This window comes from Dermacentor variabilis, chromosome 6 (genome assembly GCF_050947875.1).
Source record: "Dermacentor variabilis isolate Ectoservices chromosome 6, ASM5094787v1, whole genome shotgun sequence".
Lineage (NCBI taxonomy): Eukaryota > Metazoa > Arthropoda > Arachnida > Ixodida > Ixodidae > Dermacentor > Dermacentor variabilis.
Window position 1 is genome coordinate 193,284,711 of NC_134573.1, and position 16,093 is coordinate 193,300,803.

The following is a 16,093-nucleotide window of genomic DNA, read 5'->3' on the forward strand; positions in this document are numbered from 1 at the left end:
TGCTGTCGCTTTCCATGTCGTCTTCATCACTGTCACTATCCGACACTTCGGCAACAACAGAGGCAACGATGGCGAAAAGTCAAACCTTGTAGCCAACATCTCTTCGCGATTGCAGCAGTGCTGCCGAGCAACTTCCTCGCATTCCAAATGCCACACACCGTAGTCAACAACAGATCCCTGTCGCGTGCCAGGGCAGACTTCTTCGTGTCACGTTCGATAGCACGGACAATGTCTAATTTTTCTTGTATGCTGAGCAGCACCTAGCGTCTTTTTTATCCGAGCTTCGGCATGACGTAAGTCCTTGCTTGCCCGACGCCACAACGCTCTCTGGGCACACGATCTGGCACGGCGGTGGAATGATGTTGATGTGGCTTCAGGTGCAAACACACAGTGCACTTGGAGGCCGTTGTTTCGATCTCTGAAGCTTGTTGTTCTGCCGGGCCGCTCTATGGAGACTACGCACCAGCATGTTTGTGCGACGAAAAGTGTAAACGCTACGTTTTAACACGCAATAAGCCGGTACGATTTATGCGGATACAAAACACATTATGTTCAATGGCCGCTGAGTCGGGGATTTGACTTTAATACTTTTAAAACGAAACTGCTGTTTAAGCGGGTACAGTTTAACAAGGTTTTACTGTATTTGAGATTCTCATTGAGCTTTAAGTGTCAGCATGTAGATTGTTCATTAGAAGACAAATAGGGGCGTGCAAATACTCTAAACTTTTGAATACTAAATCGAATTCAGTAGAGCCTTGTTGATACAATCCCGTCTCATACGATTTCCTGGCGCCAACGTTTGTGATTGAGAATGTGAAAAATTACCCAATACAGTTCGGCTTCTTTTTCAATGGTAGATATGTTCCCGCAAAGCACAATCTTTTGGCATCAGTGTTCAGTGCATCACCAAACTGTAATTGTATCATATGTTTTGTGGCCTTTAAATCCCATGGGAACAAGAAAAAGCACGATGCATGCACGATTGAGAGCTGTAGGTGCCTACCATTGCAGCTTCCCTGCATTATTCGCCCGCCTCTGTCACATGAAAATGCCAGCACGCATGCACTTTCCTCATTCAGCATGAGCAAATCTCGCACGTCACATTCACAGCTATCGCCAACATCCCCATTGCGATAAGAATCTTCAACTGTTTCACAATGTGTGTTGCATAGTGTCATGTGAAGTCATACGATCACACCTGATATGAATTTTGGAATGATATGAATTTTTAAAAGGCCTAGCCCAATTCCATTAGCTTACAACGTGCTAAATTTGTAATGTTGCAAACTGCTTTTCGCAGCAGATTATACGAACCGTTAAGTCGAGAAATTCCAGATAGCCAGGCAGATATAGAAATGTCAGCCTTGGAACACACGAAGTGGTGGTGCCAAAGTGTGCACAAAACAAGTGTGCCTGTAATTCAAATTCATGTCAGCCAGGAGCACTCCCTGCGTGCCACATGGCTGCAGTAACAAATTGCGACAATAGTTATTTCCGCCCTTGTAGCTTGTATTTCAGCGTGAAGAAATACAGCGCTGCGGCCATCTTAATTTCCAATCTTTCATATTTACGACGATACCAAGATAGCGGCATTGCATCAACGGAAAACCATGCTCGCGCCATCAGCAATGCGATAACGCCTTCCAAAGCCCGATTTTCTTCCCCATTTTCAAGCCACATTTCACCATGAGATGCTTCCCCGTTTTCAAGCCACATTTCACCATGAGATGAAGTAAGGCCTTAGAATTGTGAAGAAGAAAATGGATTACAAGATGTGAAATTTTCATGATGTTGGCCATTTCATTGCTGCATCGCACCTTAATTTCCTGATTTTGCTATTTTGGGTCACACAAATTTCAGTTGATATGAATTTTTGCGTCATTCCAACAGATTCGTATCATCTAGATTCTTCCAGCGTAATAGGAGACAACCCAAACATGCCGCCATTCCTTGCTGTAGGCGGCGCTAATCATTGTCATGTTTCATTCTGGCAGCATCATATTGCCACATCCTATATGGTCGCCGCGGGTATGTGCCAGGCGATGAAAACGACGCTGAAGAAGCGCGTGAGTAGAAAAACAGAGACGACGACGTCGCGTTGACTGCTCGGATAAAGTGCTTTTACAAGTCCTCGACACCGGCTTTCCCATCTCCTACTAGGCTGTGACACTGGTGGAGGTGCGGGGTAGGATTGCCTCATGCTCGGCACCCCTTCGCGGAGCCATACATCGAACGCGGAATCACCTGCGTTCGGCGAAACTCCTGTTCACCGGTACAGTTGCCACCTGCTAGGCCTGATGCCCGAGTTCAACCCTTTGCAGGACCCTACAGGATAGCGTCTACCTACTTCCGCCATGGCTACTGCAACTTCATCGCAGGTGACGCTACAGAATCCTAAGATCACAAAGAAAGACGTTTATCCGCTGCCGCGTATTGGCAATTCACTGGACAGGCTATGAAACGCACATTACTTTTCGTCGATGGACTTGAAAAGCGGCTACTGGCAAATAGAAGTTGATGAGAGGGACCGTGAGAAGACCACTTTTGTGACGCCCAACGGACTTTACGCATTTCAAGTGCTCCCCTTCGGTTTGTGTTCTGCGCCAGCAACAGTTCAACGATTAATGGACACCATACTCTCAGGCCTCAAATGGCAAACCTGTCTGGTGTACCTCGACGACGTGATTGTTTTCTCCGTCACGTTTGAGGAACACTTACGGAGACTAAAGACGGTCTTTGAAGCAATACGCTCAGTTGGTCTAACTTTAAAACCTGAAAAGTGCCATTTTGGTTTTGAAGAACTTCAATTTCTCGGTCACGTTGTCAGTCGTGAAAGTGTCCGACCTGACCCTGATAAAATCTCTGCCGTTGCTAATTTTCCAACGCCATCAGATAAAAAGGCCGTGCGATGTTTTCTGGGCCTTTGCGCCTACTACCGATGTTTTATTGTGGAATTTTCGCGCATCGCATGGCCATTAACGCATCTAACCAGAGAAGATGTCCCCTTCGTGTGGGGGGAAGACCAGCAACGGGCATTTCACGACCTACGGCAATGGCTGCAGACGCCTCCCGTGCTCGCACACTTTGATGACGACGCTCCTACGATTCTTCATACCGACGCTAGTAACCTCGGCCTCAGCACAGTGCTTGTACAGGGGCAGGACGGCACCGAAAGAGTGATTGCTTACGCCAGCAGGACGCTATCGAGGACAGTAGCAAACTACTCCACTACAGAAAAAGAATGTGTCGCACTGGTGTGGGCCATCCTGAAATTTCTGCCATATTTGTATGGTCGGTGTTTCACCGTTGTCAGTGATCATCATGCACTTTGCTGGCTGACTAATTTAAAAGATCCAGCTGGTCAGCTTGCGCACTGGAGTCTTCGGCTCCAAGTGTTCGACTTCACGGTTGTCTACAAATCAGGGAAACGACACACCGAAGCCGACTGCCTTTCTCGGTCTCCTGTTGAGACTGCAGTGCACAATGATGATGACGCGGCTTTTCTAGGCGTGCTAGATACTGTCGTCATTTCATGCCACCAACGCGAGGACGCAGAACTGGTTCCTCTTTTCGATTACTTAGAGCGAAAGACAAGCAGTGTGCCGAGGTTATTCGCGAGAGAGCTGCGTTCGTTTTGCTGGCACCAGGACGTTCTCTATAAAAAGCACTTTTCACCTAGTGGCAGCAGCTACCTACTCGTCATTTCCGCATCTCCTCGCGACATGCCTGTCATAACGAGCCGACCACTGGTCACTTGGGCTACACCCGCACATTGGCGAGAATTAGGCTAAAGTACTATTGGCCGACACTTGCGTCGATCGTGAAACGTTACATACAGACATGCCTGGATTGGCAGCGCCACAGAGCCCTACCCGGCAAGCCAGCTGGACTGCTGCATCCTGTTCAAATGCCGCAAGCGCCGTTCGAACAAATTGGCATAGACCTTTTAGGCCCGTTTCCACTGTCTACAGCCGGAAATAACTGGATAATCGTCGTCACAAATTATCTTACTCGATACGCCGAAACAGGTGCTATCCAACGTGGAACAGCAGCCGAAGCAGCGCGATTTTTCATCGAAGCCGTCGTCCTAAAGCATGGCGCTCCCGCAGTGATCATAACAGACAGGATCTGCATTCACGGCTGCGCTTCTGGACACTGTTTTGCGACGACCGTATTTACACGATTGTAAGTCGACTCGAATGTAAGTCGAACCCCCACATATCGCTTGACCGGAAAAAAAAAAAAAGATAAGAGAGCATATTCGAGGGCGCATTCGATAGCGAAAATTTATTAATAGCTGACATGGTCACTGGACTACTCGTCTTCACTAGTGCTGCCATCGTCATCGTTGCTGCGGTCCCACAGCGCGTCGTGGTCCAGCGAAATTTCAAATTTGGCAAACGACCGCACCAGGACATCTTGCAGAACAGCAGCCCACGCCAAATGCACCCAACCACACGCAGCCATCAGGGAGGCTCTTTTGACAGGTCCGGTTGGCGTAAGTTGGCAGTCTTCTGCCGCCAGCCACTCGTACTCACGGCGGAGCAGCACCTTAAAATTAAGGCGGAGGTCCGGGCTTATTTCATGACCACGTCGCACTTCACTGGCAGGGACCGATCACGCATTTCAGCGACGTACGCCGCAAGCTTAGCCTACAGCTCCGGAAAGCGTCCAGACTTCGGCACGTGGGAAATTTCTCACTTGCCGCCACAGGGTGAAAATTTCGCTTCGCTGCAGTCGCCACTCTCGCACCACCCGTTTAGAAACATCGAAATTGCGGCCCGCTGCGCAGTCACTTGTTTCTTCGGCGTAAAGGATGGCAGCCCTCTTGAACGCTGCTGTGAACGAGTGCCGAACGATTAGTGGGCCTGGAGCACTCATGACTGGAGAAGCATAGAAGTAGCACGTAGCCGGCAGTCAAGTGGAACACGTCAAACCAATACCAATGCCTTTAAACAGAGAAAGAGAAACTCGCGAGCGGTGTCTGCTCTTCCATGAACTACCGATACTCCCCGCAAGCACCGCCGTTCTGAGGGTGCCGCCGTAAATGAGAACAGCGGCGCTTCCATCAACTATCGACACTCCCCCATGAGTGTTGCATGCACTGTAAGACTCTCAAAAATGTTGAAAAACCCTTCCGAAAAGCGAACAAACACGCGGGATAGCGAAAAGATATGGGTAGGGCCATAGAGCAAACATAAAATTGTAACTACATTGTAGCTCCAGTTGGTATCGCTTTTTTTGGTGGGGCCATGTTTTGGTTTCGATTGTAAGTTGACCCCCCAATTTCAGACTTTCAAATTTAAAAAAAGGGCTCGACTTACAATCGTGTAAATACGGTAAGTGGTACCACTCACAGAAAGGCCACGGCTTATCATCCCCAAACCAATGGGCTGACAGAACGCTTGAATAAGACTCTGGCAGACATGATAACTATGTACATCGACGTCGACCACAAGAACTGGGACGAGATTTTACCATATGTTATATTTGCGTATAACACGGCTCGTCAAGAGACAACACGCATGACGCCTTTCAACCTCGTTTACGGCTGGGAAGTGACAACCATGTTGGACACAATGCTGCCACATGAGTGTGGTGACGACGAGACCGGTGCCGAGGAGTTCACGCAACGCGCAGAGGAAGCCAGGCAGCTTGCGCATTTCCGAATCCAAGAACAACAGGGATACGATGCCCAACACTACAATCTTCGGCACAGACCTGTCACATACAACATTGGTGACCAGGTGTGGGTCTGGACTCCGATTCGTCGGCGGGGGCTGTCTGAGAAGCTCCTGCGAAGATACTTCGGCCCGTATACAGTTCTGCGCCACATCAGCAATGTGAATTATGAAGTTGTCCCCGACAGCTATAACTGCTCCAAACGCTGGCGGCATCTGCCCGAGGTTGCGCACGTGCTTCGTATGAAGCCTCATGACCTCAACTTTCCACTGTCCATGCACAGCCTTCAGAGGTTAGTGCATCGGGACGATGCCTTTTATTCAAAGGAGGGGCAAATGCCACATCCTATATGGTCGCCGTGGGTATGTGCCAGGCGATGAAAACGACGCTGAAGAAGCGCGTGAGTAGAAAAACAGAGACGACAACGACGTCGCGTTGACTGCTCGGATAAAGTGCTTTTACACGTCCTCGACACCGGCTTCCCCGTCTCCTACTAGGCTGTGACAATATTTCAATGTTGCCCACCAGCTCGATTTCATTTTAGTTTCCCATCGCCATCTTAAATTCTAGGAGCACAAACGTAAATTCAATAAAGCCACAAAAACAATAATACAAACATCGAAGGAATGGTCATGTACAAAGCAACAACTGAAAAGACACTAAAAAAACAGGTTTTTGCATAATTAGTTGCAAATATGGGTGGTTAGTAACTCTCGAAATTTCGAAGGGTTTCGCTCTACAACAACGGATTCCGGGAGCGAGTTCCATTATTCTGTTGCAACAGGAAGGAAGGATTAAGGGGGGACGCAACCTTTGAAAACCGAAAAATTGTGAAAAAGTAGATTTTTGGAAAAGTAGATACTCCGGTTGCATGTGTTATAAACTACCTTTTCTGTAATTATCAATGTCTAATTCGTCGTAAAGATATTGGAAAATTAAGTATATAACAAGCCGTGAGCTGGAGCAAGCGCGGAAAGTGCCCCAACTACGCGCGCCCGCCATTCCTCTCCCGCTAAACCGAGCACCGCCATTTTGGTCTTGTTTTGTTTGTGAATTCTTATGTTTCTCTTTGCTGCTGGCGGTGGCGGCGGCGGCAGCGTGCTCGAGGCGTGGCTAGCTTTTGATTGGGGACCTCGCGGCAGCTTTCGAGTTACCCGCATCTGAAATCCGAGGCTACAATTGGACCAAGCGCGCGCTCCTCGAGAACGCGGGGGAATGGGCGGCTGCTATTGGCTGCTGCATGCACTGATGCAATGGTCTTCGCCGGCTGCCCCCTGAGCGTTGTCTGCTGTGACTTCTTTCTCTCCTTTATGCGGCGTGTTCGCCTTTCGCCATTTTTTCTATCGCCGTCTTTACAGTCTGGCGCCGTGCCCCTTGAACAGTTTCGTGCAGCCGATGCCTGCGTGGTCGGTCACGATGCCTACGACGAAATTCAAGACGCGACACGCATCCGGTGCATGGAAGCATTCTGTGAGGTCCATCCGCATGGCGAAGTGCACTGCCGACGACTGCACCGACGCTTCCAGCGTCCTAGGACCTGCTACAACGGTACAAGACGAATGCGTCGCTGCATCCAGCAACATATTACCTTCTGTTTCATCGGCGCAAGAATGTGCGGTTTCAAGTGCGCCTGGTGACCCGAGCCCATCAACATCAGCGAAGGCGGCCTTCAGCTCCAATCCCACATCTCCTCCTAAGGGCAAGAACGCGTCGTCCACCGTTCGCGTGGAAACACATTTCTTGACACCCGAGGAGATAAGAGGCAGCGGAGGCACAACGTGCTGCCGTTCAGGATCAACTTGGCGCCATGCCAGCCACACACAGAAAGTTTCAAGCCATGACGCCCGATCCCAGACCCGCCAGCACTAAAACTGAAGGCAGGAAATTTTGCCTTGTGCAAATGGACGTGCTGGGCGACCTGCTCTCCAGTACCTTGTGCCAGCATTGCCTTGCAAGTGGGCTGAAAATTCAAGAAGGCACCAAACTTGGACTGGCAACAAAACTTGAGTTGATGTACCCACATTGTGGGATTGTTGCTAGTGCGTGGAATTCTGCGCGTCAGAACGAAGGACAGGCTTTTGAAGTCAATATTCAAGCAATTATGGTGATGAAACAAATAGGGAAGGGCCAGACAGCACTCAATGACTTCTGGGCAGCAATGAACTTGTTGCACAGAGGTCTTTACCATCGGACATTTCAAAAGCACTTGAAGAATACCTTCAGGGACCCGGAGGCTAAGTGCGTGAAAAATTTCTACGCCGAATCTGCAAATGTGGTAAAAGAAGCCTACAAGCAGATGGACCCAGGCTTTTCCAGGGACATTACTGTCATGTATGATTGGACCTGGCACAACCATGGTCACACGTCCCACATTGGAGTTGGGGCGATCATTGAATACCACACGGGCCTCATCTTGGATGCTGTAGTCCTATCAAACCAGTGCCTTGGTTGTCAGATAGGGCCGAAACCTGGGGACTTGGACTACTTAAGCTGGCATGAGAGTCATGTATGCCAAAAAAACACTGAAGCAAAATCCGGGAGGATGGAGGTGGAGGCAGCCCTGATTCTCTTTGCACGTTCTGTCAGCAAACACAACCTCCGTTATGTAACACTTGTGTCTGACGGTGACAGTGCCACTTTCTCTGCCCTTGTAAAAGAGAATGTTTATAGCCTTGTTCCCGTCGTAAAAGAAGACTGCCTGAACCACGTCCAAAAATGGATGGGGACTGCTCTGCGCAATCTTGTGCAGAAAAGTGAGAAGCCATTAGGAGGTAAGGGCAGGCTTACAAAGGCTCTCATTGACAAATTAACAGGCTACTTTGGCTGGGCCCTCAGGAACAATTCTAATGATGTGGCTGCCATGCAGCGTGCAGTGATGGCATCATACCACCACGTCACTTCAACTGAAGCAGCGCCTCATCATGAACTTTGTCCTAAGGGTGCCAACTCATGGTGCTGGCATAAGGCTGCTGCGGCAAAAGGAGCAGCCCAGCCGAAACATACGTACAATCTTCCAGGCTACGTTGCTGAGGCTATGCTGCGTATATACGAGCGCCTCTCGCAGGATTCTCTGCTCCGACGCTGCCTGGGAGCGAAGACCCAAAACGCATCTGAGTCTTTTCCCTCAGTCCTGTGGTCTCTGATGCCCAAGGAGCAACAAGCATATTTAATTGCTGTGGAGACAGCACTGCATGAAGCAGTGCTAAGGTATAATGCTGGATGCTGCTGGACCACAAAAGAAGTCTCTGTGTCGGTGGGGCTCACACCTGGCTACCTAGCCATCCAGCGAGCAGCTGAGAGAGATGCCCTGCGCATGGCCAAGGCTGAGAAACTGAATGAAGCGAAAACTCAGAGGCGGCAAAATAAGAAAGGGGACAGAGACAGCTCCAACTATTCAGCAGGATCGTTTTAGACCCTGAAATGTCGCCAAATTTCGAGGGCCATTTTCTTGGAATTATTTTTTTTCTTGTATGGCTGCTCATCCCAGCATATCTCAGAAACCACTCATCGGATCCTGTACATAAATAAATTTTTGAGGGCAAGAAAAGCCTATTTACTGAAGATATTGTGTTTGGAATTGTTGATAAATAAAATTTGGTTAATTAGTGCATGTCTAATTAGTAATTAAATTCAGTGCTGTGCTAAAATTTTTTACCAAAGAAATGTAGAAGAAGGACCTTGTTGCCTGAGGTGCCCATCCAGGAATTATCATAATTAATTTCACAGTGCCAGCACATCTTGCAAATTCTCCTGGCCTGTCCCGAAGAAGCCATGTAGGCTACCTTGATATACTCCTGTAACATGAGAACCAGTGGGGACAACTCAATGAAACTTGGTAATTCTTCAGATGTTCATGCTGTGAGACTACCCGGAAAATTTCATCATGATATCTAAAGAAAAAAAAATGTTGGTGTTCTCTCAATCTTTTAAGGCAGTTTTCTAAGAATCGATTTTTTGCCTGGTGTGGCTGCTAGGGAAAGCCGTATCTTGGTAACCACTTATCAGAATTTCATGGGGTTTCTTTTATGCCATACCTGAATAAATTTCTGAGGGCAAGACAAGCCCGTTTTTTTTTTTAAGATATTGTCTCTGGAATTTGTAATAAACAATTAAAATTTAGTTGATGCAGGCCTAATTAGTAACACTAAATTCAGGGCTGTGCTAAAATTTTTTAGCAAGGAAATTTCGAAAAAGGGCCTTGTCTTGCCCTGGGGTACCTATCCAGGAATGACTATGCTGAATTTCACAGTGTCAGCACATTTTGCAAATTCTCCAGGCATGTCCCAAGGAACCCATGTAAACCACCTTGATATACTCCTGTAACTTGAGAACCAGTGAGCAGAGCTCCATGAAACCTTGTAGTTCTTCAAGTGTTTGTACTACAAGCTTACCCTGAAAATTTCATCGAGATATCTCAAGAAATAAAAAAGTTGAAGCTCAAGGGTAGCCTCCCCCCTTAAAGAATTGAATAGACGATGTGATGAGCGCACGGGTGGAAATAAAAGCGAGGAACAAAAGTCAAAAACATTATAGTACAATTTATGGAATAGGCAGAGTTGCAAAATTATACGCCTTGATGCTAAAAGGGGTAGACCAATAGATAACTTCAAATTAGTAACGCTGATAGTGTTGTCATAATTCGACAAGATAAAACGGGAGGCACGATTTTGAGTAGCTTCTAAAGTGTCAATCAAGTACTTTTGATGCGGATTCCAAATTGTAGATGCACATTCTAATTTGGTATGGATGAAAATTTCATATGCTAGTTTACGAGTCGACGGAGGAGACAAGGGTAGGGATCTTTTAATATAGTTAAGGGATCTTGAGGCATCGGCTGTTAATTGTAGAACGTGGTTCGGCCAATTTAGTTTATTAGCGATGATAATGCCAAGGTAGCGATAACTGTCGACCTCAGATAAATTCACAGAGCCTAAAGAGTATGGAAATTTGCATATAGAGCATTTACATGATACATGCATTAACTTGCACTTGGAGACATTTAGTTTCATCATCCAGCGTGAGCACCACTTGTCAATAGAATTTAGGTCATTTTGCAGAATTGATTAATCAGCGTTAGTAGTGACACGACGGTAAATAACACAGTCATCGGCGAATAGACGTATTGTAGATGATATGTCTGTTGGGAGATCATTAACGTATATTAGAAAAAGGAGTGGGCCGAGGACGGATCCCTGCGGTACACCCGATATTACTTTGGTCGTATCTGAACAGCGACCACCAACACAGGTGAACTGGAAGCGATCTGTCAGGAAGCAGATCCATGATAGGACTAGTGGGTCGAGGTGAAGGCATGAAAGTTTGGACACTAGTCGATGAGGGATGCGATCGAAAGCCTTTGAAAAATCTTAAGAAATTACGTCATTTTGGAATGAAGAATCTATGTTTAGGTGGAGATCTGTGGTGAATTCAAAAAGTTGTGTTTCGCATGATAAGCCCGGACGAAAGCCATGTTGTTTGCTAAAGAAAAAAGAATTTCTGTCGAGCTGGGATGCTATATGGGAATATATGATATGTTCTAAAAGTTTACAGGCAATACATGTAAGTGAGATCGGGCGATAATTGGACGGGTCGGAGCGCTTACCAGATTTAAAGACGGGGGTTACTTTGCTTAGTTTCCAGTCTTTAGGCATAGTACCCTCACTTATAGACTGGGTAAAAATGATTTGTAATATCTGGCTAGTAATGACGTTAGTGGCTTTTAGTATCTTCACCGGTATGTTGTCAGGTCCGGGGGAGCTAGACATTTGAAGTTTATTGATTAGGCTCACGATACCTTCAGCAGTTACATCAATAGGAGGCATTTCAGTGCCACAAAATCTTCGTAAAACAGGAATGTTGGTGGACGATTCACAAGTGAAGACGGAAGAGAAGTATGAATTTAAGACGTCAGAACGCTTTTTAACTGGAACATGAGACCCATCAGGATTAGTTGTGGTAATGTTATGCGACTGATTTCTACTTGGTGCAAGTATTTTCCAAAATTTTTTTGGGGGGTACACGAATGATATTGAGAAGATCCTGGCGATAACATTTTTTCTTAGAAAGCTTTAGAAAGCTGTTGTACTCGTGCAAGCAGGTGAAATATTTCTTCCATTCCAGGGCAGAACCACATTTTTTTGCCACTCTGAAAAGGCGCTTTTTCTTTTGTGCTAGTTTTTGTAGTTGGTTTGTGTACCAAGGCTTTCCCATGACACCACGAATGCAAACAAAGAGTACGTAAAATTAAACTGAGTAGCTTTTGCTTATACAGCAGCCACTTTCCGTCAACAGGCCTTTCGAAGGCAGTTTCTTTGAGGTATTCAAAAAAGTATTTAGTTCATTGTTAATTTTGGAAAAGTCAGCTTTATTGTAGTCCCATGTTAAATTTATTAAATGCTGTTTGATTGGAACATAGATATTCAAATTGGAAAGGACAATACTGTGATCGCTCAGCCCATTGACACATGCTAACGACTGAATGTATTCGGGTTGAGAAGTGAGGACCAGGTCAAGGGTGTTTGAGCCACGTGTAGGAAAGTTTACTGTTTGTGTAAGGTTCAAGGAAATCTTTTGACTGGCGGGATGATGCTGTTAGATTGTCCCATTTGATGTCAGGAAAGGTAAAATCACCACAAATAATATAGTTAGCTCATGGGAATTGAGAGGTTGCATCTAAAATGACAGTGTTAAGTTCGTCGATAAAGGAACAAGATATGAGCATGCATGTGCATGTAGGCATGGATATGTGCACACAAATAATTTCATGAGTACAATTGTTCGGGAGCTGGTAACAAGGAATGCTGTTTTTCGTGAAGACAAGAACACCACCACCCCTTCGTTCCTTCCTATCACTTCTGAAAACAGTGTAGGGGGAATCTGCATGCAGTAGCTCAGTGCTATCTATGTCAGGGGTTAACCAAGACTCAGTGAAAGTGGCCATGTCTGTGTTATTGTCGTCGAGAAGGGTTTCAACGGTATCTTTTTTTGCAACGATGCTGCAACGATTTGCGCAACACTCCGCATTATGCAGATGTCAACTACAGTTGTCTCCTAAATTTTTGAGTGACTTTTGGTCGCAGTTTTTTCCAGTTACTTTTTTTTTTCCCTGCCGTATTTGATTAAGTCCTTAAAGGGACTGACAACTGGCCAGAATGTGTTGGGAGACGTCAATGGAAATGAAATTACCAAGATTTATAGTCATAGAATTCAGTGTGCTGTTCACGCTTTAAGTAGAAATTATAATTTTAAATCGGCAAAGAAAGCCTCAAAAACCTGTAAGTGGTGAGACCTGGCGGTGAAATCTTGATACTTCAGATGTATTCTATGTGATTACTGTACGTAAGTCTACTGTTACTAAGTACAGCAGAATTATTGCTTAAAATTGCAGTTGGTATATTATTAGACACTTGTGCTTTATTCTGTGCTGCAGAAAGCAAAAGCACACACATGGCTACAAACAACGCAATGAACTGTATATCACTTGTACAAGCACCGTTTCGTTTTCAATTCGATTGCTTTTGTTTTGACTGGTTAAATACCAAAGCAGTTGGACAGCAAACCACGAAAACGCGTAGCTATTATCGCAGAAATACTTTAACACTTCCGAAAACAAGAATCACAGTAAGATTGACTTGATAAACAAAATAATACTTTCTCTCAGCTACAACTGCACTTGTCATCTGCCTACAACTAATGCCGGCATATAATTGCTATCACGCTCCCCTATTGCCGTTTTCAGCATGCTTCCAGTGAATGACTACATCCTCACTGCAGATCGAAAAACTCTGATAAAAATTGTTCCATGGCGTTTTCTGCATTAGCACTTCATGGTTAGACACTCAGACCGGTAAGCTTTCCATCGCATTAAATAAGATAAGTACCATGAAACTTGGTTGTCAGTTCTTTTAAATTGGTACCACACACACTCGAATATAACACAAGGGTCGACTTTCCAGTCACGTAAAATAAAGATGAAACTGCAAATGTAATGCGAGATGGACAGGAAAAATAGTACCTTTATTCAAGAAATCACAATTGGGAAACTTATTATTCAGTTATTATCATCTTCTAAGGTGGAGCTGAATTTCCATGGGCAGTATTCTTGGGTGATCCCTTTCAGAGATAGTTTCACCTCTGCGAAATTTCGCATGACTCAGCATTGAAAGCGTCCCTGACAAGTGTTTTTAGCACTGTGCAAAGCTCGCTATCAGTGCAAGATATTTTAGATTGTTCTGTGAATCTGACGTTTGTAGGCCTGACAAGGCATTTAGATATTGGCACCCATCCTGCCATTTTGAACGACAAGATGGGTGCCAGTGGATTGTTTTGTCTTAGACTGGTTTGACCAGAGTAATCGGAGTGCATCGCATCAGCTAACATTTTCTTTGCATTTGTGTTCCCATTCAATAAACTAGAGGCCCTCAAAGGATGCATGCAGTAGCATTGCACGGAGTGTATGCATTTAATGTTTGTAAGGCACAAAGTGCTCTTCTAAATCTGTCTATTGTAGGTACGGAAGTTCTGGCACAATTGCCTGAAACAATTATCCACGAGCCCGACATGACCACAACATGGTTAAGGGAACAGCTTCGACCCATGCTTCTTTGTCTGTTTTTCTTTTCATTGCAACCCATGCTTCTGCCTACTTTTTTGCACAGTGACTGGCAAATATGACAGGTGTGCACTCGTGAATGGCGAGAAGGCACCGCAAGTAGCCACCGAATTCAGTCCTCCACAGGTGGAGCCCTCACCCCAATTCTCTCTATCCAGGGCGTGACGACATGCAAATGTGCGAGCTCAAGCTTGAAGAGACTGGCCTGGCTCGTAAGCGAGGGGCCGAGATTCTGGAGCACGAGTTTGATGCTGAGTGGGCAAAGTATGGCGGGCCAGTGTACATTCCACTGTCCACACGGCAGAAGTAGAGGCCACAAGGACAAGCTTGGTGGCAGCTTTGTTGGTGGGGGGCTGTAGTTTGAGAGAACATGTATTTGTATGTAGCAGTAGATCAAAGATGTTATTTATATTCCTGAAGGTTTTTTTTTTTTGTGTGTGTGTGTGATCTCATGCCCTCTGTGCTGACTTTCCCTGGTAGAACAGCATTTCTTGGCTAGTTTGGGAGCAGCTAGTAGGAGATTTTTGCAGGACTACAGAAAGAATAACCACACCATGGAGAGTGTTGAGCCATAATGTTTAGTACAGCCTTCCAACATTGTGGGCAGTTTTGTTTTTATTATTGGAAAAAGAAAAGCAGTGCTTTACTACCTGTAAACGTGTATTTTCATACCTCTATGATAAGTGTTCTTTCTTTTCTTCTTCTGAGCCTATATGAGTGCATAACCTTTCTTTTCTTGTGTGGGTTGTTTTTATTCACTAGATAAACAATAATTGTTGACTAGACACAATTTACAGGGTAGCCTTACCTTTCTAGAGCTGCGGAGGCTTTTAACACTGCCTTTTCTTGGTTTTGCCAGTAGCTTACTTTACACCTAACACCATGAATGTGCTCCGTTAACCTCAGTGCTTTAAAAAGTTGTTAATTCGTATGCTCAAGTTTAAGCTTGGCAGTTAGTTGCAACAAGTTTGCGAGATTCTGAATCTCTGCGCTGTGCCCTCTCATTTCCCAGTGCAATTTATTTTTGTAGGTCGTCTTTTGTAGGGAAATGTATGCACTTTTGTGCACATGCTCTTGTTATACTCAGTTGTGGTGGTGGTCCCCTTTGTTTCCCCACATTTATTGTCCTGAGTGATTACTTAATGCTTCAATACTGTCTGCCATTGCTGTTGCCTGTATACCTTGTGTACTGATGAATATCTTGTCCCATAAGACCTGCCATCACCGAGTGGAAGAGATGTACAAAGTATGTGCTTCCTCAGTCAACATGAATGCGCTTCGAGCATGGCCAAAATAAAGAACTGTGAGATGGCATGTTCTGTTTGGGTGGACTTTCTTTCAGAGCTAGCTTGGCAAGGCAGCACAGCTGAACTTTGGTGTAACCTCTCTTGTTTTCTTTCCCTCAATTTTAGCATTATGTGTATACTTCACTGCAATTAAGTGAAGTAATTTGTGTTGCAAATTTCTTGAATTGAAAAAGTTTCCTCTTGTGCGCATGTACCAGCATCTTCACAACAAGCAAAGAATTAGACTTGATCACGTGCTTGTGCCTTTTCACAAACAAATATTTCTGGCAAGCGGCTGTTGTTCAAAATGCGCCACCCAGCAGGAAACCTCTGCACATTGCATCGCCTTTGTTCCCCATGTTCGTGATGCTTGGCAACCTTAATACTGGAAAAAGGTTTGTTTTGTGACAAAACCTTAAAACCTGGTTATAAAATTGAAGAGGAGCCAATGAGGCAAAATTTATGGCATTCAACTTGCAGCGAGCAAACTTTTCAGCCTTGCTGCAGGTACCTT

At 45.5% G+C, this 16,093-nt stretch overlaps 1 protein-coding gene and 1 pseudogene across 4 annotated transcripts in view; both read left to right on the forward strand.

Annotated features, from left to right (window-relative positions):
• The window catches only part of jar (Myosin heavy chain 95F jaguar), a 195,068-nt gene extending 179,461 nt beyond the window's left edge, over positions 1-15,607 (forward strand). For all 4 annotated transcript variants that reach the window (XM_075697233.1, XM_075697232.1, XM_075697235.1 and 1 more), the window contains one exon: positions 14,452-15,607. In XM_075697233.1, the coding sequence (XP_075553348.1) occupies positions 14,452-14,603 (152 nt within the window). In that variant the 3' untranslated portion in view covers positions 14,604-15,607. The remainder of the gene's footprint in view (positions 1-14,451) is intronic.
• Positions 6,963-9,189, forward strand: LOC142586018 (uncharacterized; annotated as a pseudogene).
• Positions 15,608-16,093: the final 486 nt, after the last annotated feature.